This window comes from Microplitis demolitor, chromosome 2 (genome assembly GCF_026212275.2).
Source record: "Microplitis demolitor isolate Queensland-Clemson2020A chromosome 2, iyMicDemo2.1a, whole genome shotgun sequence".
Lineage (NCBI taxonomy): Eukaryota > Metazoa > Arthropoda > Insecta > Hymenoptera > Braconidae > Microplitis > Microplitis demolitor.
Window position 1 is genome coordinate 24,116,662 of NC_068546.1, and position 22,593 is coordinate 24,139,254.

Genomic DNA, 22,593 nt, shown 5'->3' on the forward strand with positions numbered 1-22,593 from the left:
TCAAAACCTTTTTAAATTTTTTACTTAAATTTTTCCAATGTAAATTTAATATATATGAAGTTTAGTATTCCATTGATAAATAAATATATCAAGAAACAATAAATCAAATCTGACAATTGTTATTATTACAAATTCTTTGTACAGCTGAATCCTATGCTTCACTTTCCGTAGAACCGTCTTCTTTTAATATCGGAACAATAAGATTATCTTTTGACATTAGTTTATATTTAGTTACGAAAGCCGTAAACCTTAAAGTAGAAATATATAAATAAATAATTATTTATCATAATGAAGTATTAAAAATAAAAGTAAAATTTTACCTTCGGCATAGATAAGTTTCGTGTTCAAACGGATCAAATATCGTGAGATGATGGAAATATGCGTGAGAAAAAATTCTATAGACCCGGCGACAGACAGATCCGAGTTTAGCGACTGATGACTCTTTGATACTGACCCGACTTGGGAAATATTTATTGCTATTGAGCAGGCAGGCAGCCCCATCAAGAGTATGTCGTGTGTAATCGATAGCAGGGCATTCTTTAGGTGTTTTGTGGGCAGCACATAAAAATATCCATTGTTCAGTAGCTGTCATTTGCGTACATGAAAGAGGATCGCAGTCTTCTTGCAATCTCACAGCAAGACCGTTCAACTCCATACAAAACTGTCTCAGATGCTCGTACTTCCAGACACCCTCGTCTTGGGCATCAGGCATACTTAGGATTAGGTCTATGTTGGTTGGATCTCGTCTAATCATTTGCTGTATGTACTGTTGGACTGCAAGTGTGCTGTCCATTTCTTCGAAAGGTTCATCAGGCCATCGGCAAAAATCCTGGAAAATATTTATTTATTAAATAATTTTTCAAAAAATCCTACATAATTTAAATTGAGAAACGACAAATAAGGATAAAGTAATCAGTAAATACTAATGATACTCAAGTTAGCCGATGTCTAATATTTTAAATTGAAAAATTTTCAATTTCCTGAAATATTTCTTTTTAATTTATCGTTTGGAAAAAATCAAAAAATTATTAAACGTCGGGTAATTTCAGGATGATCATAACTATTTTTCAAAGAAGTCTATTTTTAAAACCAACTTAATAATTAATTTCTATGAAAACTAAATTAATAATAATATTTAATTGATAGTTGATAGATTTCCCATTGGGTATTGGTGTCATTTTGAGTATGATGAAGATGGAGCAACGAGCAAGCTGTCACAAATCGATTTATTAAATTGTCATTAATTATTAACAATCATTTGACGTATGATTGTTCTATATATTTATTTTTTTGATAAATAATTAATCAGATTAAAGCTGATTGATTTCTAAGCCAGTGGTAACTGAGGCGTTAAATAAAAATTATAATGGCCGTTCGAGAATCATGGATGTGTTGTCAAGTGTGATGTGTTTGGAGTTATTAATTGAATAATAAGTAATTTGTTCACCTTGGCTTTGGTACCGGGCCTGTTTCGTCGTATTATTGCTGAACCATCTGCCATCTTCATTTTTTCAGGTGTTTCCTCCGGTGTCTCGGTTGTTGTTTCCGAATTTGTTGGTGCACTTACTCGACTTACGTCGAGCATTATCTTTCTTTGCTGCGCATGGATGCTGTGAAAAAGCTACCTCGATTTGTTTTATGACTAACATAGTTTTTTTTACTTCAGGTTTGTGGCAGCCATGACCACTAGGGTCTTTTATATCTCACTATTTCCTAGATTTATTTATTTATTTATTTAATTATCAGCACAGGAAAAAATAAATTATTTTTGCTAATTAATTTTTAATAATGATTTATTTTTATTTTAAATTTAATTAATTTTTTTAATTAGTGATTTTTTAATTGAGAAATTAAAGCGGCGCGGGGTAAAAACGGTCTCTATATCACTGACAGATCATAATTTTTCGCCGCGAAGTCATTTAAAATAAATGGCGGGAAAATTTTAAATTCAAATAAAAAATTTGAATGTTTCGATGTAAAAATTTCTTGTGGACTTGTGTGGAAGATCTGATAATTTTTTGCGATAATTAGTACAGTAATTAGCAGGTACATTTGACCCTCAAATTTAAATTTAAATTTCCGCGGCAAACTTTACTACGGAGCGCAACTTAAATTTCGCCCGAAAATTTAAAAAAATAATAAAAATTAATTTTGAAATTAGTAAATAAATAAGAAGACATAAATAATTTTATTATTTATTTATAATTTACTACAAATTAATTTTATTATCTAATAAATTGTTTACAAAAGTGAAAATATATTTCTTATAACAATTTATTTAAACAAAAATCTTTTGTTTTATTATGTATTCAATTTTTTTCAGTTCTTACTTTGTCGTTATCATTACCCACATGTATGATAAATGTGATAGATAACAAATAATTACTGAACGTTGTTTTTAAAGACGAACTGAAAACAAAAACAATAAGAAAATTAGTGAAACAAAAAAAAAAGTATATCAATAGTGACCATTATGTTTATTCAATGTAATGATAAATATTTTATACAATTTTCCTCCATCTTCTCATTATAAACAATTATTACAATTACTAAATAATAATAAACATAGTTAATAATTAATAATTAATATCATAATAATATAATAATAACTATATAATAAAAAAAAATATTATTTTTATGTGCATTATTTAAATAATTATAAAATTCCTCGTCTAGTTTATCTTGTTATTGTTTTTTTTTTATTCATATAATTTTTTCGCTGTAATTACCTGATAATGTGTAATTATTCAGTAACTTATTTTTATCACCAGACTTTACTACTTTTGATTATTAACTAAAAATATTCTCCCAACAATTTGTTTATTTTTTTCAAGATTAATTACACTTTCAAACATATAACGGAAGTAATTATCGATATATTTACGGTCCCTTTTCCACTAAACTCTCGGATTTTTTTATTGACAAGATAAAATATAAAAATTTTAATTATTAGCGATGCTAGTACAAGTACTTAATTTTTTTTCCTTTTTTTTTTTTTTTTGTGATACAAATACATAAATATAAATACAAATATTTTGTCGCCTATCTAAAAGCATATCTACAATTGTTTTTTTTTTCTTTCATTATTTACTTATTTATTTATTTATTTATTAGTCATATATTTATTATTCTCATTCTCTTTTATTCTTTCATGTTACATCATTGACTAAGAAAGATATTGCACGTGTATACTCTTATTATAATTTTTAAAAATCGTTTACATTTTACTGTAAAAAATTCGGAGTGAAGCAGAGTAATTACGAATTTTATTTAAATTTGAATTTAGTCCGTCATTCGGAGTTCTAGAGTTTTAGAAAAATCACTCCGAATACGGAGTAAATATGGAATTTATTTATCTAGTGGAGTAATTTCGGAGTGATCTAGAATTTTTTCAGATTTAAACTCACTCCAGTTCGGTGTTTTAATATTAAAATAAACTCCTTAGAAGTTAATTTCACTGCGACCCTTAGTTTAAAATTTAAAATGACTCCCCTTTGGAGTAAATTTTACTCCGAAGAAATGAAATAAGTACGCAGTCATCCTCTCCGGATTTAATCCGTTCACTCCGCAAATTTTTTACAGTAGACTAAAAAAAAAGAAAAAAGAAATTTGAATAAAAAAAAAAAATGTACAATTAGCACCTGCATAGATGATAAATCTATACATCAGGGCACAAATTACTATTATTTAAACTTCTGTTAATTATTATTTAATATTATTGTTATTAATTCCCTGGATTAATTTGAAAAAAAAACATCAATGATTAATGATAAAGAGAAATATAAAATCTATATGGATTTGATTAAATCACTTTCTTTCAGTAGAAAGAATATTTAAAATTTAATTATTCTGTATAAATTATTAAATTTGATCCCATTTTTAATCAAGTAATTAATTAACAAAACTAGTAATTTTATTTACATTTAAATAAACGAAATTAATGATTAATATTTATTTAATAAATTAATTATGTTTATCTTACATACTTTTAAAGATATTTAAAGTTTAATAAAATAATTTGAACGAATACTTTTGAAACAAGCAATAGTTGGTCGCGCGTAAAACAAAAGTTAAATTTAAAGCGATGAAAAAAAAATTATGCAAGATAAAATATACGAGACAAAAAAGTTCGCCGAGTAAAATTTCTTTAAAGAATTTATCTCTGTAACGCGTTCATTGAATTAAAATACCGTGAAAATTATGCAAGATAAAACAATAAAAAGGTACATTAATTTTTTTTTACACAAGAAAATTTTCTATACATTTATAAAAAAAAAATTCACCTTTGAACCAGGAGTTAAAGTCCAAGATATTTAAATTGTGAAGTAACAAACAGAACTCAGTAACTTTAAAATTAATTTTAAAAAATATCAAACAATTTTTAAAAATCTAAAAAAAAAATTTAACAAACTTATTAATGATAAAAAAAATATTTGTCATTAAAAATAAGAAATTTTTCGTATCAATAAATCAATAGTCAAACAATCAAATCTTAATGAAGAAAAAAAATGATTAACAATTAATTTTTAAATTCAAAAATTTAAACTCAACAACAAAAGTATCGCAATACTAATCTATCACAAATTCGAGTGTCAAATCCACCATTTTTTTTTCAATCATCCCTTAGAATAAATAGTCTGGAATAAAACTTCATATAACCAATTAATTAATTATTTAATTAATATACAATTATTTACTGATTAAGCTACGCTAGTATATGCATTTGGTTAACGCAGTCCTGCGACCGACAAAGGGATTATTTAAAAATTAAAAATAATATGACATAATAATAATAATTATAAATAAAAATTTAAACTTATGTAAATAATTTAAAATCGTTTCTGCATCGTATATTGTATTTCATTCTCTTATTTCAATCCGGTGGGTCAATGCACCGAAATCGATACTCTCTGGTAAATCCCAACACGCAACTACTCCTTCCTAAGAGTTAACGATTTGCTATTAACCGCGAACACGATGGTTTTTTAAAATGACAATAACTTAATTAAAAAAAAAAAAATCCCGTAAAATGTGTAGAATTAACAATTGAACAAACCATAGAAAATTTATAATTTTCCCTTTGATTAATTCACACTCGCACTATTGTATTGCGTTGTATTGCACTACAATTATTTATAATTATTATTTATTTAATTTGTATTTTTCTTTTTTTTTGTTTTACTACTATTGCACTTGAGTTTGACTTGCTCTCTTTGTCTTATTTCCAGGCTGTTTATTATTTAAAACCTTGATATCCATTAAACGTCAGGAGGCTAAGGTAGTCCGGTGCCAGGACACACGATGCGAATTAGTGTCTTGAGATTGTTGATAATTACCAGGATGCTGGAGTCTGCTGTCTTGAGACTGATGTATAGATTTCGTTTGAATTTTTTCTTCATTTTTTTGCCTGAAAAATTTATAATTTTAATTAATTTAAATTTTGGAGGTATAGAATTTAAATAATGAGTGTAAATCAGCTGACAATTTGAAATGAGTGTGAATGTAGCAGTCATTTGACATTTTATGAATTTTAAATAAATAAATGAATAAAAATTTTTAAAATTCCCGCTTGTTAGTTACATTTACACTCATCGATATGATACTGAAGTTAACTGACGTTTAATAATTTTTTAAATCTATTTAGAAGGATAAATTATAAAAAAAAACATATTTTAAAAAATAGCACCAGTTTTTTAAATTTTCTGCATGTGAATATTTTTAGTTTTTCTTTTTTTTTTGTAATTGATTCGTTGAAAAAAAATACGAAAATTGTTAACTGTCTACTAACTTCGGGATCATTCACAATCGATTTATTTGTTCGATAATTTAAAAAATTCCCAACTGTCAGCTACATTCACTTATTAAAATTTATTAACTGTCTAATAGCTGCCATATCCACACTCATTTCGAATACTGTTATAAAGTTTTCCATTTTCAAAGATATTTGTCGAGGAATTAGATCAAATTTTTAAATTTTACAAGAGAATCAAGTTCGTCATACAATTAAAATAGTTAAAGTTGAATTTTCAATGAAAATACCATGTGAGTATTCAAAATTATATTCTTTGTTATTTATCACGATATTGAGCTTCATTTTAATTCAAAAAATTTTAAAAATACAATAGGAATTTTTTTTTTTTAAAACAATTAGTTTTTGATAATTGTGAGGTTATAAAAATCTTGCTATTGAATTTTTTTAAAATATTTTTTTTTATAATTGATCGTTTTGAAATAAATTAAAAAATGACTAGACTGCTGACTTCAGTATCAGCTTTAAAATTAATATTTAAAATTAATTGACTTCCGCACAATAGAAAAACTAATTACTGAAGTAAAGTAAAAAAAAGACGAGTGTGGATGTAGCAGACAAATTTGAAATTATGAATAAATAGAGTAAATAATAAAAAAAAAACAATATTTTTAAAAAACGCTTCTATTAATTTAAAAATTTTCCACATGCGCATTTCTTAAAAATTTTATTTTATTAATTAATTAACTCTATTTATTTATAATTTTAAATTTGTCTGATGTCTGCTACATTCAGACTCATAAAAAAAGTGCAAGATTTAAATTTTCATGACGTAATCACTTGGAAAGTAAAAAAAAAAATAAAATTTCCAAGTGATATGAACTTGAAATATTTTTCTTTTAATTTAAACAAAAGTTTTTAACAGAAGTTTATTTTATTTTGATCTGATACTAAGTATTAATAAAATAGTAAAGCTCATACTAGTTATTCACCGGGCATAAAATATTCTCAAAGCTTTTACGTAAAACAAAGAAGCAAAGTTTTGTACAACAAAGCAATCGTGTGAACTTTAGCATCCCGCGTTATAGTATAGATATAATGTTAGAATAGTGTGTTGACGTTAAATATAAATGATGTTCGACAGCGAACCCTGTAAAACATGAAACATAAATTGCCGATCGAACTTTTTCATTCTATTCGCATCCACGTACACGTACGAATGTCTATAAAGCCGTTTAGTTTTTCTTTAGGAGTTTTTAAAATAAAAAAACATTGTCTAGAGACAAACGTAACATCTGCAGTACATCCGGATAACTTTGATGACAAACTTGTAAAGTATATTGGTATGAGTCTGAATGAAGCGTCGAACTCCATCCCCCATGAAGCTCGAGGGAGGATCAGTGATGGAGAGAGATGGAGATCTACTTGCATTATGTGTAGAGAAGAATACCAGCTGAAGAAAGAAGAAAGAAGACATGGGATAAAGCCGTGTAATATACAGAGAGGGTTGATGAAGCATAGATGTATATACGTAGTAGAGGTAGAATATTTAGCCTGAAGCTACGGGAGTACGAAAGCTCCTGGTGTGTGGGTGTAGTATTATAGTGCTGAGCAGAGGGTTTTAGAGAAAGAGAAAGAGGGGAATCGATCGAGCCAGCCTAACTCTACTCATGTTGCGCACGCGTTCTTCATTATATACAATTGTCTATGTGGCAATATGCCTTCTGTATAATTCTATGATATAAACATATGATACATTGATTACTATAATTAATATAAATTATGGATATGAAGAAACATAAGTTAGCATACCTGCAGCCAAAAAGCGGATGCCAGAGACGGGAATCGTCTCCAGGAATTCGTGCTGTTGATGTTACTTCGGATTCCTGTCTGAGTAGTCCAGTCCTTACCCTTAGAATGGAATTCTGGGCTGGAGATACAGCAGACGACGAGTGTCGGGAAAGGTCGATTGGTGCTGGCATGAGACTCCCTATTGGCTTGCAAGACAATCTCTTTTTTTCAGAATGCGTTGACATTGACGAGTTTTGATTATTGTTATTACTGTGGTGATGTTGATTGTCTTGCTGTAGCAGCTGCTGCTGATGATGCTGCGGCTGGTACTGCTGTTGCTGATAATTACTGTTAGATTTGGCTTGAGTTTTATCTTCTTGCACACGATTACGAGACTCGGGGACGGCGTCCAAAACTTGCTGGAGATGTGATAGTGAGATTACTAATAAATCTGGATCGGAGAGAAGTTCTGGGTGCGATAGAGCCTCAGGAAGTCGCAAGTCTGGTCTCGTGATAAGCAATCGGGGAATTTCGATTGCTGGAGACGCCGCTAGAATCGGCAGACGATCTCGCGGTACTAAAAGTGGATCTGGAATAGATCCACCGGATTTTCTAATTAACTCCCTGAGTTGATTCGCCGGTTTCAAAGCTTCTCGCCTTCTCCACTCGGTCGGCTTAACTTCTATCAAATCCGGAGCTTCCCGTCGACGTTTTTCAGGCATCACTGAAGGCATAACTCTGTTCCTGATTACCTCTGGTCGCGATGCGTCTTCGGAACAGGTCACAGAACACGGAGGACTCGGAGGAACTTGTTGCGAACACGTTCGAGTGATCTGCAGTGTCTTTGGAAAACGGGGCTTGTCAGCAGAATCATTAATAGGTTTAAGATCTGGCAGAGGAATATTTCCAGGTACTCTAGGTCTGTGATTTACAATTTTCATATCATTAACTTGTACTTGATCCACATCTTCCTCGATGATGTCATCCTCAAAACAAGTCTCCTGGACTTTATTCGTAGGAACAGAATGCGCTACTTGATAAAACTCACTGTCCGGAAGCTTATCAGGACTCAGTACGTCGTCTTCGCGCTCATGGAGTTCCTCATCGTCCATCATCTCCACAGAGTCACGATCATCGTACTCGAAGACCGTCGCATTTTCATCATCAAGCTCTTCAACGTTATCTTTAATATCATCCTCAATTTCCTCTATTTCTTCTTCGGTATCTTCTGCTCTTACAACAGAAACAGAAACAGAATTGACATCAATTTTACTAACTCCGTCATCATTATCATTATTATTGTCTTTATTATTATCTTTAACACTTTCTACACCTTGTTCTACAACATCATCATCCTCAACCACCATTTCGATATCGTCGTCCAACTTGGAGCTCTCAATCAAATTACTAAAGCGATACCGCGAGGGATTGAGCGGCTCCAAAACAACACGCGGTTGCAGTAACGAATCCTTCTGCACTTTTTCTAGATCAATTAATCCAAAAGTTTTACGACCGCATGTTGTAGTTAAGAATCTTGAGTTTTCATGCTGCGTGTCATCAAACTCATAGTCGCCATCATGAACATCATGATCGTCAAATCTTTCCCGTTCCTCGTAATCGTCATCTCTGTCATCCGGATCCTCTTCATGCTGATGATCATCACACGACAAATCGAAGCTTATTCTCGAATTTCTACATGAGCTTCTCGTCGCGTCACTTTCGTCATCCGAAACATGATAACGTGATCTGCGACGTCGCTTCACTGATTCCTTTCTACTGACTTCTGGGACAACGCACGTGTCCTTATTTTTATTCGCCATGTAAGAGGCCGAAGATCTCGAGGAAAACGAAGTCGACTCAGAGTACGACGAGGGTGAAGAAGATGAACTTTTTGATGACATCGAACACGGAACACAACTCGACGACACAGAAGGCGACGACGACGTTGGCTTATCCTTATTAACAGAATAATTCGATCTACCCGTACAGTGACAAGAATTATAAACACTCGAGGAAGTTCTTGGTATCGATCTCCACCCGTAAGGAGTTTTAGTCAACTTTATTCTATTTCTCTTGTCGTAGTCTTCGCACCGTACTTCAACTATTTTCTGTTCTCGCTGGAGAGCCCACAAGAATATCGGGTTTACTTTCGGACGAGTTTCGCCTTCCTCGCGTGTTTGTTTACTAGTTTCAGTGGTCTCTAGATCGTCACCACGAGTTTCCTGGCAGTCTGACGAGTAGCGACACTGCTCGTGAAATGCGCCGTCGTCGTGGGGATTGTTGTTGTTATTATTATTATTATTATTTCTCAGGTGATGATGTCGCCGTCGATGCTGGTGGTGACGATGTCGATGTCGGTGGCGTCTCTGACGTCGGGGCGATTGGCCCCGGGTGGGGGCAGCGCTCATCGCTCCATCCAACGGCTCTTCTACCTGCTCGTTCGCATCGACTCGGCCGAGTGTCAATTTAAACGTTAACCTGATTACAATAATACCAATATCATTATATTACATAGATATCATTATCTTCAATTGTACAGTTGTTGTCATCTCATAAATATTCATGACAATGATAATTATTTTAAATTACCATCATCATAATTATTATTGTTATGATGAGCTCTGGTATCAATAGATTTGCTTACCTGCTAGAATTGTTCATCCACCGACAGCGAGTCTCGACATCGGCCCACCCGTGTCCATCCACGGTCCATTTGTCATCGAATTTAATGACACCGTGATCGCGGGCGTGGCAACGAGCAGACACTGGTGAAATTTTACTCGACGACCAGGCGTCGCGATTTTCATATCCTCTACTACTCCGCTGAATCGATCTGCCCGCGAGTACTCGGCATGATAAACCACTATCCTCGTTTCTTCTTTCCTCCAGTATCCTCAACTTAATCAAACTATCATCTGCATAAATCTACATCCACATACATACGCTATCATTAAACCAAACAATCATCAGTTGACACCCTCAGTAAAACCAACCTCGGTTTAAATAAACTCGCAGCCAGGTAACTTTTTTTAAAAATTCAAATTTAAATCAACAAGTCGGTTTCACACAGCCGCGCACTCTGACTGCCAGGGAGCTACTGACCGGCCGTAGAGTCGCGATGTCTACCCCCGTTCCCTTCACTCTCTTTGCCTCCGTTCTCAATACCATCCTCGACGCCGTCGCCGTCGGCGTCCTTCTCCATCAACACAGAAAAAGACACAGCCACAGCAGCATGATAAAGATAAACTACGTGGGCGTGGGTGTCCAACAAAGACGTGGATAATCGCAATATCAGGGGCTCTCATGCTGCGACTACTCCATTCCTACACTAGTGTACCACACATACATCCATACACTATTCCATATATACATATACATATACATATACATATATATATTGGCTACGAACTCCGATACAGTACTATACGACGTTCCTCTACCTGCGGAATGACAAATACGTAAAGCGTTATCAGTAGCATTAGAGTAGTGGTAGAGAGTAATATGCATGCATGGATACATAATCAAATGCTTCTATTCTCTACACAGTTCTGCCACGCAATCGATTTCCTTCTCGTACTCTAATGTCGTCGTACTATATGCTGGAGTACATTTTACCAGAACGGAGCACAGAGAGACTCTTTCATATATATAACATATATGTACCCCACGCAACTTTTCCTGCCATACATATATATTCTGCTTCATAGCTTCACTTCATCCATGGCATAATTAAATATACCCATCGGCTGTACATCCACGTTATCAACTCAGTGATCAATTGCGCTGAAGAATAAAAAGAATATATTTAATACTCCATTTACTCCGTTACTATCTTCATATTATCCAAGGATATATTATCAGCTAATACTATTTTTTTTTTCATATTTACTTGTTGTAGTTGTAGTTATTATCTATTTGAAAGCCAACTTTTGTGATATATATTTGTCTTCTTATGAAAAAGAGTCTTTGTTATATTTTTCGAGTTATCTTCCTACGACCTACATAAAAAAGTTTTCCAGCCCCACGCAATTTCGACGTAATCATTCAATATGAAGTTTTAACGCACGCAAGCTCTACCATGGCTTCCCCGAGGCTTTTCGTGTAAAATTCAAGGACTTTTTTTCATATATATTTAACAAATATATAGATATAATATATATACATTGGAAATACTTTAAACTTATTTCCTTTTATTTAAAAGTATTATATTCATTTGATGAAATTTAAATTGGATCAAGTTATCGCGGTTTGTTTCCGTAGCCAAGGTTTTAAATTTCTAGGGTTGGTGTGATAGCATTTAGGAATTTAATCATAAAGATATCAGATACAGTCAAATAAAAAAAAATATATATATATATAAATATAAAGGACTATTGTTGGCATTGAAGATAACTAAAGTTGTACGGTATCAAAATAGGTATCCAGTTGCGGTAATCCACGGTTCTGAATTTAAGCTGTATAGTATATATATATGTATACACATATATGTGTCTATAGTAGGGTTGACTATCTCTACAGTATATATATTTATATATATATGTATATAATGGTATACGTAGGTCATCGAGTTGATGAGCAGTGTAACTGGGCAGTACAGACTTGGAAACTACTTGTGACTGCTTGTGACTTGGACACTCGCTTAAACTCCGCTTGTACTTAAACTAGTACATATACCACATATATGTACACTCTTTTACTTATGTGGATGTATATTTTCTATCTTTCTCGCAAGTTGAAGTCAATGTGCTCTGTAGATGTATCTTATGCTATATATATATATATATATATATATATGTATATATATAAGAACGTGTGACAAGTAGACTAGATACCGATATTACATTTAATTACTGACGTAAATTTATACGCGCGCAATTTTAGTAGAATTTCAAATTTTTGAAAATGATTTTTCAAACAGATTTTTTTTTGGCTTATGGGGAATTTTGATTTTTAATTATGATATTTACACATATGTGTATGTTGATTATTTATTGTTATATATAATAAAAATGGCGAAATTTAATGAGACGAATTTCGAAATATTTAAATGGTTTGTAACTTACGTTTGCTCAATAAATTCGAATAAATTTCCATTGTGATTAGAATAATTATTGTACTGTACAATGAGTATATTTGGTCACACTCAACACACGCATGTAACTTGATCTAGATAACAGTGTGTTTTTAAACTCTTGTAACATTTGAACAATTGTTATGTTAGTGACGATAATAATTACAATATTTAATGTTTTATGGATTATTGATAATGAAAATTTGATAAAGCACATATGCATTCTTATGCTCAAAACTTCCTTCCTATGTTATTGATTATTTAATTATTTATCACTTGAGTCATTATTTTTTTTTTTATTTTTAAATTCATGTTTTAGATTTTGTAAAATATCATTTTCATATTTATTCCTCTTTGTTTACTTGTTTGTTCGGTTTTTTTTATCTAATCTAGTCTATGATTATTATTCTAGTAAAAAATCTTTGACGCTTCATTTCTATATCTATATATATGTACATATATATATATAGCTTCCTTACAAGTTTACAAAAAATAATTTTAGAAATTTTTGCAGAGCTGCAATTTTGTGAAAAATAATTGTTTATAGATTTTGAAAAAAACATTTTATAACTTGAAATCTCTAGTTTCGATGTATTTTTGTCAAAAAATTTTTGAATTACGGCTATTGCGCAAACATGAGAAATTCCGCCGCAAAATTTTTTTTTCCAGTCCCCGGCTGTGGAAAAATTTTATCAGCGAAACCAATGCGTAGATCAGTTAGCAAAAGTATTTTTTAAAAAATTTCTATTTTTATTTTGTAAAATCTGAAGATAAAGTTATAAAACTTGAAAAAAGTATTACGAAAGATAAAAAATTTTTAGTAACGCTGATACTTAACTTATCTTTCTTTATGACCCATTCAAAAAAGTATCGATAAATGTATAAATTTTTATATACGAAAATAAATATGAAATGACCCACAATAACTCATCAAATATATGTATGGATACAGATATGTACGTAAGATATCTACGCGCATTTAAATTCTCATTAAAAAATAATCATGTGGTTAAAAATGATTTAATTGCAATTTCAAAAATAGTCATACATATATTATGTGATTCAATTTTAAAAATAAACTTCTATTTTTATGCAACCCACTATTTTAAGTATCACTTAAATTCTTCAACAATAATAATAAGCATTTATTTTTAGAATATTTTTCACGATTACATATTTTTACTGCCATTATATCTTCAATGGCAAAATAATATTTTCGATACTAAAAATAATTACACTACTTACAAGTATGTAATTTAATTAAAAATTTTTTTTTAATTATCAGTAAACAAACAATCCAAGGTTTCAAAATCGCTTGAATAAATATCGAAGAGTTACTTTTTATAAATTGTTTTACCGTTACATTAAAACTTTCAAAATCTTATCTATTAATTTCATTTCTTCTTGAAGAAGTCGGTAGAAAACTTATTGCCGTTATAATGAGGCCAAGTAAATTATTACTTACTGATTATATATTCCATTGAATTAAAATATACAAGAATTTTGAATAATTTAAAAAAAATTGTCCTTGTCTAATTAATTTGGCGCGAATGTATATTAATTTTTAAAAAAATTAATTTTCAAGGTCAAATAAAAGAAGAGAAGATTTAAAATAAAAATTTTAATTAATTAATGAAAAATCTTACGATTGTGACGTCAATGAACATACTAAAAATTGATTAATTAATTAATTTTATTTGATTTTTATCTTATCAATTATTTTATAGCATATATGTATGGACATAAAAATTAATGTATGTATGTACGAATCATATAAATCACGAATAGCTTTTTTATCAATATCAATTTTTACTACGTCATATATTTCACTAGAAATTTATAATTAAACTTTTTGTCAATTATTTTAATTGAAAAAAAATTTCAAAATATTATTTATTAATTTTTTTTAAATACGCGGGAAAATTTTTAAATTTGAATTTTTAAATTTGATGATCGATAAAAAATTATGAAAATTAGGCATTTAAAGTTAGAATGTGACGTCAAAAGTTGATGAAATTATTTCTGGAAAGGTCAAGTCTATAATATACTGGGTAATAAGAAATAAAATGTATACTAGCAGCTTAGAAATACAATAGATCCCTGGGTAAATCCAAGGAGAAGGTAAAGAGACAGTTTTATGAATATTTAAATAATATAAATGTCTATTATCTCTAAATTTACTACACATTTAAATCCCATCTTCTTTTTTATTAAAGTTAAATAACATGACAATAGACTTTACAAACTGCACAGTAGTTCCTTATTGGCTGTCGTCTACAAGGGCCACGTGCTATTTTTGTATAAAGAAGATAAAATTTAAATAGTTCAGTAATAAATAGCGTTTAAAATTTAATGACGAATTTCGCGAATGTCAGTGACTGTAAGAGAAATTAAATGGCCGTACCATGGAATTTGTGGAGCAAACTCTTTATGGAATTACGTAAATTTATTTACTTTATTTACAAATTTATTAACGTCAATTCGGTGAATCAATCAATCATTTGAATTTTTGTAGCGAGTGAACTGTATTTTATTTACTCGGTTATATAAGTCGATATATATGAAAAAAAAAAAAAATAAAATAAAATAAAGCGGTGGAACATTGTATATAAATGATAAAATAAAATGTATATACGGGTGTTTTGAATCGATTTGTCATTACGTTACTTGTTGGCGGATTGTATGAATCGGTTTCCTTACAAGCAAACTTCTCCTTGGTGCGATTATTTTTAGCTGTAGTATCGATTCGTTTTACTATTCGAGACCATCCGTAAATGCCGTGTTGATTATAAGAAAATTAAATTATACACTAAAGATCATTTAATGCATTTAGCAGTTAATATTTTATTAATTATTGGCGACTGAGACTGTCAACGGAAATTTGAAATGGCGCCAAATTTTATGGAAATGTAGAAATTTTTTTCAAATTCAAATTTCTAGACAAACTTCTAATATTTAAAATCAATTACATGTTTTTTTTTTAAATTTTTTCTGGAGTAAGAGCAAAATTTTCCAAAATTTTTACTGTACTTCAAAAACTTTTCCTTCAGTCTCTGATTTTTTTAAAAATGTCTTCTACAAAAAATAATTTTTTGTTAAAATTTTTTTTTTTTTTATAAAAATTAAAAAACTGATGAATTTTTTACAAAATAAAAAATTTAATTTAAAGAAAAATTTTGTCAAATATAATTTGCACGAGATCTATTTCAAAATTTTCTGAATGAATTACAAAAAAACTTGAAATTGTTATGATCTAATTTAAAAATTATCTAGACATAGTTAATTAGATAATTATAAAAGTAATCTCTGACAGTCTCTTGAACTGAACTCTATATTAGAGCAAGGCTCATAGTTAGTAACAATAAAAAATTGTTCACTTTGAGAAATAATAGCAAGCGACGAGACTGGAATGGCGAAATGTACGTGCGTATGCCCAAAGTTATCCCATATATTTTCACCACACTTCCTGGACTTAGATATCACCGTACAAGTTTCTTAACTAAATAAAAAAGTTTCTCGCTGTTGGCTACCCACTAAAGTATGAAAACTAACCGAAAAAAATTTATAACAAAGTTACATTCCGAGACTGTTCTCCCTTTTTAAAAATACTCAGACCTTGAACTGTCATTACTTACAATTGTTATCAATTAGAAGTCAAATGAAATTTGGTAAGTGAATTTTAGTCCGAAATTTGAAATTTCGAATTGCAAAATTGACATCAAAATGTTGCTGAATTTTTTTACCAACTTTTGTTTAACAAATTGATGACAACTCAGTAATTTTTTTCAAATCTATCAGCAAAATTGTAACTGCGTTTTCCGGTTACGACAATTCAAGGTCATGTTTTTTTAAAAAGTGCGGGCTACTGAAACCTCCCTCAATTTTCAATGACCTAACGATCAATAATTCACACGCTAGCATTTAAACAGTCCACAAGATCGTATCGTCATTTCCGATCCAAACCTCACGATAATGACATTGGGAAATCGACTATCGCATGGTCATAGTTCTGAAACAAGGTCTGAATACACTCGCGTGCTTCCATAAAAAAAATATAAGCTAAAGGCTACAGAACTTATTTATAAAACAGCTATAAAAGAATATGAAATTCGTCTTTTATCGGACTTATTCCACTAGACCAAAAAACTGAAAGCTAAGAATTTTCTATGCCACTGGTCTTTCGTACAAACATCAATACTTTATTTTTTTCCATGCCTATTGCGTCACTCCTGAGTCTATGGACGTGTATATCGACTCTGTTTATTCCGTTTCATTTAGTTGTTTTTAAAACATTAGCAACTCTTCAGCGACTAGTGCTAATCTCAATCAACGGTTTGCGTCTACAGGTACGCTATTCATTTCTTAATTATTTATGGAGATTAGTCACTTAAGAAAGTCGTTAATTGAAATTCCTTTTAAGGATACGTGTTAAATTTAAACCAAATAAATATGTTAAATTCCTCAGCCAGTGAATCAAAGTGATATTTTTTCTTCAATGACTTATAGGTAATTTTCAAACCTCGCCTTTTTCGGCGGGATTTTATGCACCGGCAATTGGGCGCCATTGAAGCCCAACATTTTTTTTTTATTATTATTCTCTGTGATTTTTGCTGGACTTCACTGGTTATTCTTATCTTCATCGCAGCCTCTGATGCGGGCTTCAGTGTATCACCTACATCAGTACTACCTACACTATCAATTAATCAATTAAATAATCATCCTTAAATAAATTCCAACTTATTTTTAACCGGTGACGCAAACGCAATACTTGTGAGTCTTCAAATAATTACGAATATCACTGGACTTACTGCATTAACAGCCGTGAAAATAACCGAGAACTGGATCTCCGTCAACGTCTAGAAGAGACGGATTTGAAAGATGAACCTCTTCTGTAAGCTGGCTTACACCCTAAGACAGCTATTTTTCTTTGACTCCATATATTCTTCCTCATGGTCACGAAAGTTATTTCCTGGTCCGCTGGAGGCGATCCCTTTTTATATAGTTCGCATCCGATTTGATCAATACACTCTAGGGAATCATTGTATTCGTTATCTCGGTTCTATATAAATCTACAAAGTACCTCGGTTACGACCGAACACTGAAAATTACGCACAATCAATACACGCCAATAGAACCATTGCAGATAAGTACAGATTTACTGCAAGTTTATTTTTTAATGCACACTATAATCAATTCATTTCATACTTACTATAAATATGATCTTCAATTTTTTAGCAGTCTGGTCGGATCCGAAATTAATTTAATTATATCTAGACACATTTTATTGATTTCTGTCTGAAGACTCGTTTTGTCTGAAATAATTGTCAATAAAAATTTTTAAATTTTTTATTTTTCAATTCAATTAATTTTACTTTTTCTGAGACTCAAGAGTTTGAAAACAGAAAAAAGTTTTAGCATCAGTCCGTACATTGACCGTTTTTTGAATTTTTGTACGAAAATATTTCCAAAAACATTCTTCTATTTTGAAATTTTGTTAAATACACAGTTGAAAAAAATTATTACCATTTAAATTTTGTTATTTTTCCCGCCGCTGATAACGGGTGCGTCCTGTAATGCACCTGTATTAATTATACTCAGTCCTTGCGTGAGAAGTTTAAATATCTTAAATTCTTAAATTTTTAAATCTTGTCCAGCAGGATTTAGATCTTTCTGTTGTAAAATCCAGCAAAATCCTATCTAGTGGTACTTTAACAGGATTTTTATCCCATTGAATTAAATCCTGCTCAGCTGCATTTCAGGATTTGTGCTTGAAACCAGAAGTTTGGAGTCTGGTAGAGTCAACTTTTATCCATGTATGAAAAAAAAAAAAATTAAATTGTCAATAAAATATTCAAAATTAAAATAATATCTGAAAGAATTCAACAGCTCATAATTACAAAACAAAGAGAAGCTATGAAATAATAATAAAAAATGTAATTTAAAATAATGATTCAGTTTTAAAAATAATCCAAAAAATTTTATTTCGGTATTCAGTATCTCCGCGTCATAAAATCTTAAGCCTGCTGATGAAAAAAAGGGTGTTTAGCCTCATCTTCTTAATGTTTACATTACTTTTTAATACACCAGTGAATCGCCTTCTTTATTTAGCACTTAATAAATCACATAGATCAGATTATCAAACTTTTCGACTCAATATCAACTTATTTATCTTATCGATCAATTGTTAAATAAATATTTTTTATGTATTAATCATTTATTAATTTTTATTATTCTCTTATCACAATTCTCGGTTTAAAATTAAAAATTTAAACTACGTTTACTTTTTCTTAAAATTACCTCGCTGATGACGTCGATCATTCCAATCGGATGCGTCGTTTATTTGTAATAGGAGTAATCGACCAGAAATTACCAAAAAGATAAACCACTCGTTATATAAAAGTTCCTTCTTCTTCTCATTTCTTCTTTTTTATTTTAACCCATAGAAAATCCATGAGTAAAATTCAATCAGGATAAACCTCAAATTGTTATCTAACATTAAACCAACCCAATGAACATTTTGAATGTCAATAAAAATAAAAATTTCTTCTTCTTCTTATTTCTTCTTTATTATCTCAGTGCCATGTAAAATCCAGGAGTAAAATTTAAACAGGATAAGCTTCAAATTGTCATCCTGACTAAATCAACTCAGTGAAGATTTTGAATGACAATAAAAATAAAAGTTTCTTCTTTTTATTTCTTCTTTCTTTATTTGAATGCCGTAGAAAATCTAGAAGTAAAATTCAAACAGGACGCGTTTGAAATTTTTACCCTGATATTAAATCAATCCAGTGAACATTTGGAAGTACAATAATAATTAAAGTTTCTTCTTTTTATTTCTTCTTTTTCATTTTAATGTCATAGAAAACTCAGGAGTAAAATTCAAACAGGATAAGCTTCAAATTGTCTTCCTGACATTAAACCAACTCAGTAAAGATTTTGAATGACAATAAAAATAAGTTTTTTCTTATTTCTTCTCTTCAATTTCAGCGCCATAAAAAAATCCAGCGTAAAATTAAAACAGGATGAGCTTGGAATTGTTACTCTCAAACCACCCAGTGAACATTGCGAATAACATCAATAAAAATAAAATTTTCTCACCACCACATCTTGAAAATTTTTCTTTAAACTCCAGTATCAGCGTAGCTCCACCTGGTCTCGGTGTCTTGGTTCATCACCAGCATTACCGCGATCATGTGTGACTTTACTGTCTTGCTCTACTCAACTCCATTATATAGTAACTCTTTCAAGTTGTATAGAGTGTCAGTATGTACCGATCGATCCACGCGCGAGTACCTGTAAAATACAAAGCTACTTTTTAATTAAACTTTTACTTAATAATTAATAATTACAAATTATTACTACCATTAACTATTCAATAAATTTTTTTAAAATTTATAGAGCCTCTTACTTAAATTACTCATAATTACCGAAGACTGAAAATGTTTTATGTGAAATTTGAAAGTAAATTGAATTTATTTAAATGCATAAAAATAATAAATTTCTGAAAAAAAAAAGTTAAATAAGTGAAGTTTAATGGCAGTGACACGTGGTAATGAAGAAAATAGGATTTTAAGATCAACCTTAAAGTCAATTACTCGAGTAACTTCAATTTATTGTTACGTACTTTTTTTTAAAGTAATTGATGTTAATTCCCTGTCTCAATCAGCATCAATCATTTCTATTTCTATAGTAAGTGAACTGTATTTAAGTATTTACTCGGTTATATTTGTAAATATGTACTAAGAATTGATGGATTATTGTATATAAATAATATAATAATATATATACAATGAAAAGACGGGTGTGCTCGATCGATTTGTCATCACGTTTGTTGGTGGATTGTATGAATTGGTTTCCTTACAAGCAAACTTCTCCTTGGCGTGATTATTTTTAGAGCTGGTATCGATTTGTTTTGCTATTAGAGAGCATCCAGAAATGGCGAGTCGACTTTTTTATTTTTTAAATTTAAAATAAGACAATTTTATTTGAAAAATAAATCTGCAGAATCGGGCGGGAAATTTTGAATTATTTAAATTATATTTATTTTCCAAAGACGAGACTAGGCAATTAATTTGATTTAAAATTGACAGAACGATTCTTGGGGTCTTGAAAAATATCCAAAGCTGCCGAGAGTTGGAAAATGCTGTTCGCTGAAAGAAGTAATGTCAAAAGACGAGAACGGTATGGCGAAATGTATACCAGCGGAGGCTCAGAATTACAAAATTTTCTCGCCCTACTTCAGCGACTTCAACAAAACTGGAGCACTCGCTCCAGGTGACAAAAAGGACAACTTTGTCACAGTGGTTGGCGATCCATGTAAGCACAAAAGGTAAACAGCGCGACAATGTTACGTAATTTATGTGATAAATAATGATATCTTGTATGTATACATATGAGATTAAATTTCAGCAATAAAAAATAATAACAAGTTGATAATAATTTACAGATATATGTTGGAGCCTGAAATATCGAGTGATGACGAGCATTATTTGTTACTCAACGGCTCTATCTTTAGTCCACATCAAGTACCCTCGATGCTGGCATTGGGATCCGACTATTGCATGGACATTATTCCTGACCGGGGTCTGAGGACACTCGTGTGCTTCCAAGAGCGTAAGATGCTCACTAGCAAGCACTTAGATAACTTTTTAGTGGCAGTAATTTAAAACCCATATTTCATTTACAGAAGATCAAGTGACCGGCGACTTCCGTCTGACTTTCTACGCCTGCGGTCTTCTTATTTCAGTGCCCTTTTTAATTCTAACTATAATTGCGTATTGCATCACTCCTAAGCTCATGGATGTCCATGGCAAAGCGCTCTGTCACTATTGTGGATGTCTAGTTGTTGCTTTTACGACACTGGCTACTGTTCAGCTGGCGAGCGCGCATCTCAATGACCAGTTTTGTGTCTCGATAGGTTTGTTTTCGTTTAATTATTTATGGAGATTAAGAAAGCCAATAAGAAAGTTGGTTATTTAAATTCCTTTCGATTTTATGTCGAAATTAAAATTATAAAATAGCTTTTTTATCCTTCAGCTTTCGTCATTCAATTTTCATTCGTCGCGTGTTTCTTCTGGCTTAATGTCATGTGTCTGGAGACGTATCTTCTGCTACGAAGGTACATAGACACCGGAAACTGGGCACCGACAAAGCCAAAGAAACTCTTCTTCTATTACTCTCTGTGGGCTTGGACTCCGCCGGCAATTCTTATCATCATCTCCATGGTCGCGAACCTCAGCCCGACGGTGCCTATTGCCTTCGTGAAACCAAACTTTGGCTCAGAGAGATGCTGGTTTGAGTGTAAGTCACCTTGTACTTTCCTAGACCTCCAACTGACTGATTAAATAATCTATTGTAACAAATTTTAGCTGACGTTAATGCGATGCCGTACTTTTACGTACCGGTGGGTCTTCTGGTGATCGCTAACGTCGTACTCTTCGCACTGACAGCAGTAGAAATAACCCGGCACCAACGGGAACTGGACCTCCGACGTCTTCGGGAAAACAGGGAATCAGGTCGAGATGAACGTCGAACCCTAAGCTGGCTGAGGCGACTCTTCCTCGTCTGCCTGGCTCTGTTCTTCCTGATGGGCATAAATTGGGCGATGGAAGTCATCTCCTGGTGCGCTGGAGGCGATCCCCTCACGTGGTCTGCCTTCGACTTCGTCAACGCGCTCCAGGGTATATTTGTCTTCGGTATCTTCGTTTTACGCAAACCCATAAGATATCTCGTTTGGTATCAAGTACAAAAATTGCGGGGCGTCGATTCAAATGAACCGGAAGTCGCAAGTATGGATCGTTGTTTACTTACAGTACTAAATGTTGAAAGATTTTCCCGCGAAAGGATTTCTTGAGATGATAAATTATATTTTTTATAAAGACACTAGTGAAAAATTTTAATTATTTAAGTGATAATTATTTATTTTAATTAAATAATTTTTTTTTTAACATAAAATTTATTTATCTAAAAAGCCACCCGTGTT

The 22,593-nt window shown here is 31.3% G+C and overlaps 3 protein-coding genes across 4 annotated transcripts; 1 reads left to right on the forward strand and 2 right to left on the reverse strand.

The window, feature by feature from the left end:
* Positions 1-6: 6 nt before the first annotated feature.
* Positions 7-1,625, reverse strand: LOC103572148 (MOB kinase activator-like 4). Its single transcript, XM_008550607.3, has 3 exons — positions 1,448-1,625; positions 321-829; positions 7-248 (listed from the first exon to the last, which is right to left on the reverse strand). The coding sequence occupies exons 1-3, from the start codon at positions 1,583-1,585 to the stop codon at positions 152-154; spliced, it is 744 nt and encodes a 247-aa protein (XP_008548829.1). The 5' UTR covers positions 1,586-1,625; the 3' UTR covers positions 7-151.
* An 833-nt stretch (positions 1,626-2,458) lies between these two features.
* LOC103572150 (probable serine/threonine-protein kinase kinX) lies at positions 2,459-11,601 on the reverse strand. The gene is made up of 3 exons (XM_008550610.3): positions 10,185-11,601; positions 7,562-10,018; positions 2,459-5,407 (listed from the first exon to the last, which is right to left on the reverse strand). The coding sequence occupies exons 1-3, from the start codon at positions 10,199-10,201 to the stop codon at positions 5,266-5,268; spliced, it is 2,616 nt and encodes an 871-aa protein (XP_008548832.1). The 5' UTR covers positions 10,202-11,601; the 3' UTR covers positions 2,459-5,265.
* LOC103572149 (G-protein coupled receptor Mth2) lies at positions 5,416-22,546 on the forward strand. Of its 2 annotated transcripts, none has more exons than XM_008550609.2 (6): positions 5,416-6,042; positions 20,702-20,940; positions 21,058-21,224; positions 21,298-21,528; positions 21,648-21,911; positions 21,980-22,546. In XM_008550609.2, the coding sequence occupies exons 2-6, from the start codon at positions 20,774-20,776 to the stop codon at positions 22,462-22,464; spliced, it is 1,314 nt and encodes a 437-aa protein (XP_008548831.1). In that variant the 5' UTR covers positions 5,416-6,042; positions 20,702-20,773; the 3' UTR covers positions 22,465-22,546. The 2 variants fall into 2 exon arrangements, with proteins under 2 accessions (XP_008548831.1, XP_008548830.1); XM_008550608.2 differs by lacking the exon at positions 5,416-6,042 and adding an exon at positions 19,892-20,300.
* Positions 22,547-22,593: the final 47 nt, after the last annotated feature.

What these genes read in the sequence shown, in the direction of transcription:
- LOC103572148 (XM_008550607.3), bottom strand. Translation starts at nt 1,585, where the DNA reads ATGCTCGACGTAAGTCGAGTAAGTGCACCAACAAATTCGGAAACAACA. An exon ending in GGCCCGGTACCAAAGCCAAG is followed by an intron (nt 830 to 1,447) that starts GTGAACAAATTA and finishes AATATTTTCCAG; the next exon opens with GATTTTTGCCGATGGCCTGA. An exon ending in GAAACTTATCTATGCCGAAG is followed by an intron (nt 249 to 320) that starts GTAAAATTTTAC and finishes TTCTACTTTAAG; the next exon opens with GTTTACGGCTTTCGTAACTA.
- LOC103572150 (XM_008550610.3), bottom strand. An exon ending in CATCCGCTTTTTGGCTGCAG is followed by an intron (nt 5,408 to 7,561) that starts GTATGCTAACTT and finishes TAAATTTTTCAG; the next exon opens with GCAAAAAAATGAAGAAAAAA.
- LOC103572149 (XM_008550608.2), top strand. Translation starts at nt 20,145, where the DNA reads ATGGCAGTGACACGTGGTAATGAAGAAAATAGGATTTTAAGATCAACC. An exon ending in CCAGTTTTGTGTCTCGATAG is followed by an intron (nt 21,529 to 21,647) that starts GTTTGTTTTCGT and finishes TTTATCCTTCAG; the next exon opens with CTTTCGTCATTCAATTTTCA. An exon ending in AGAGAGATGCTGGTTTGAGT is followed by an intron (nt 21,912 to 21,979) that starts GTAAGTCACCTT and finishes AACAAATTTTAG; the next exon opens with CTGACGTTAATGCGATGCCG.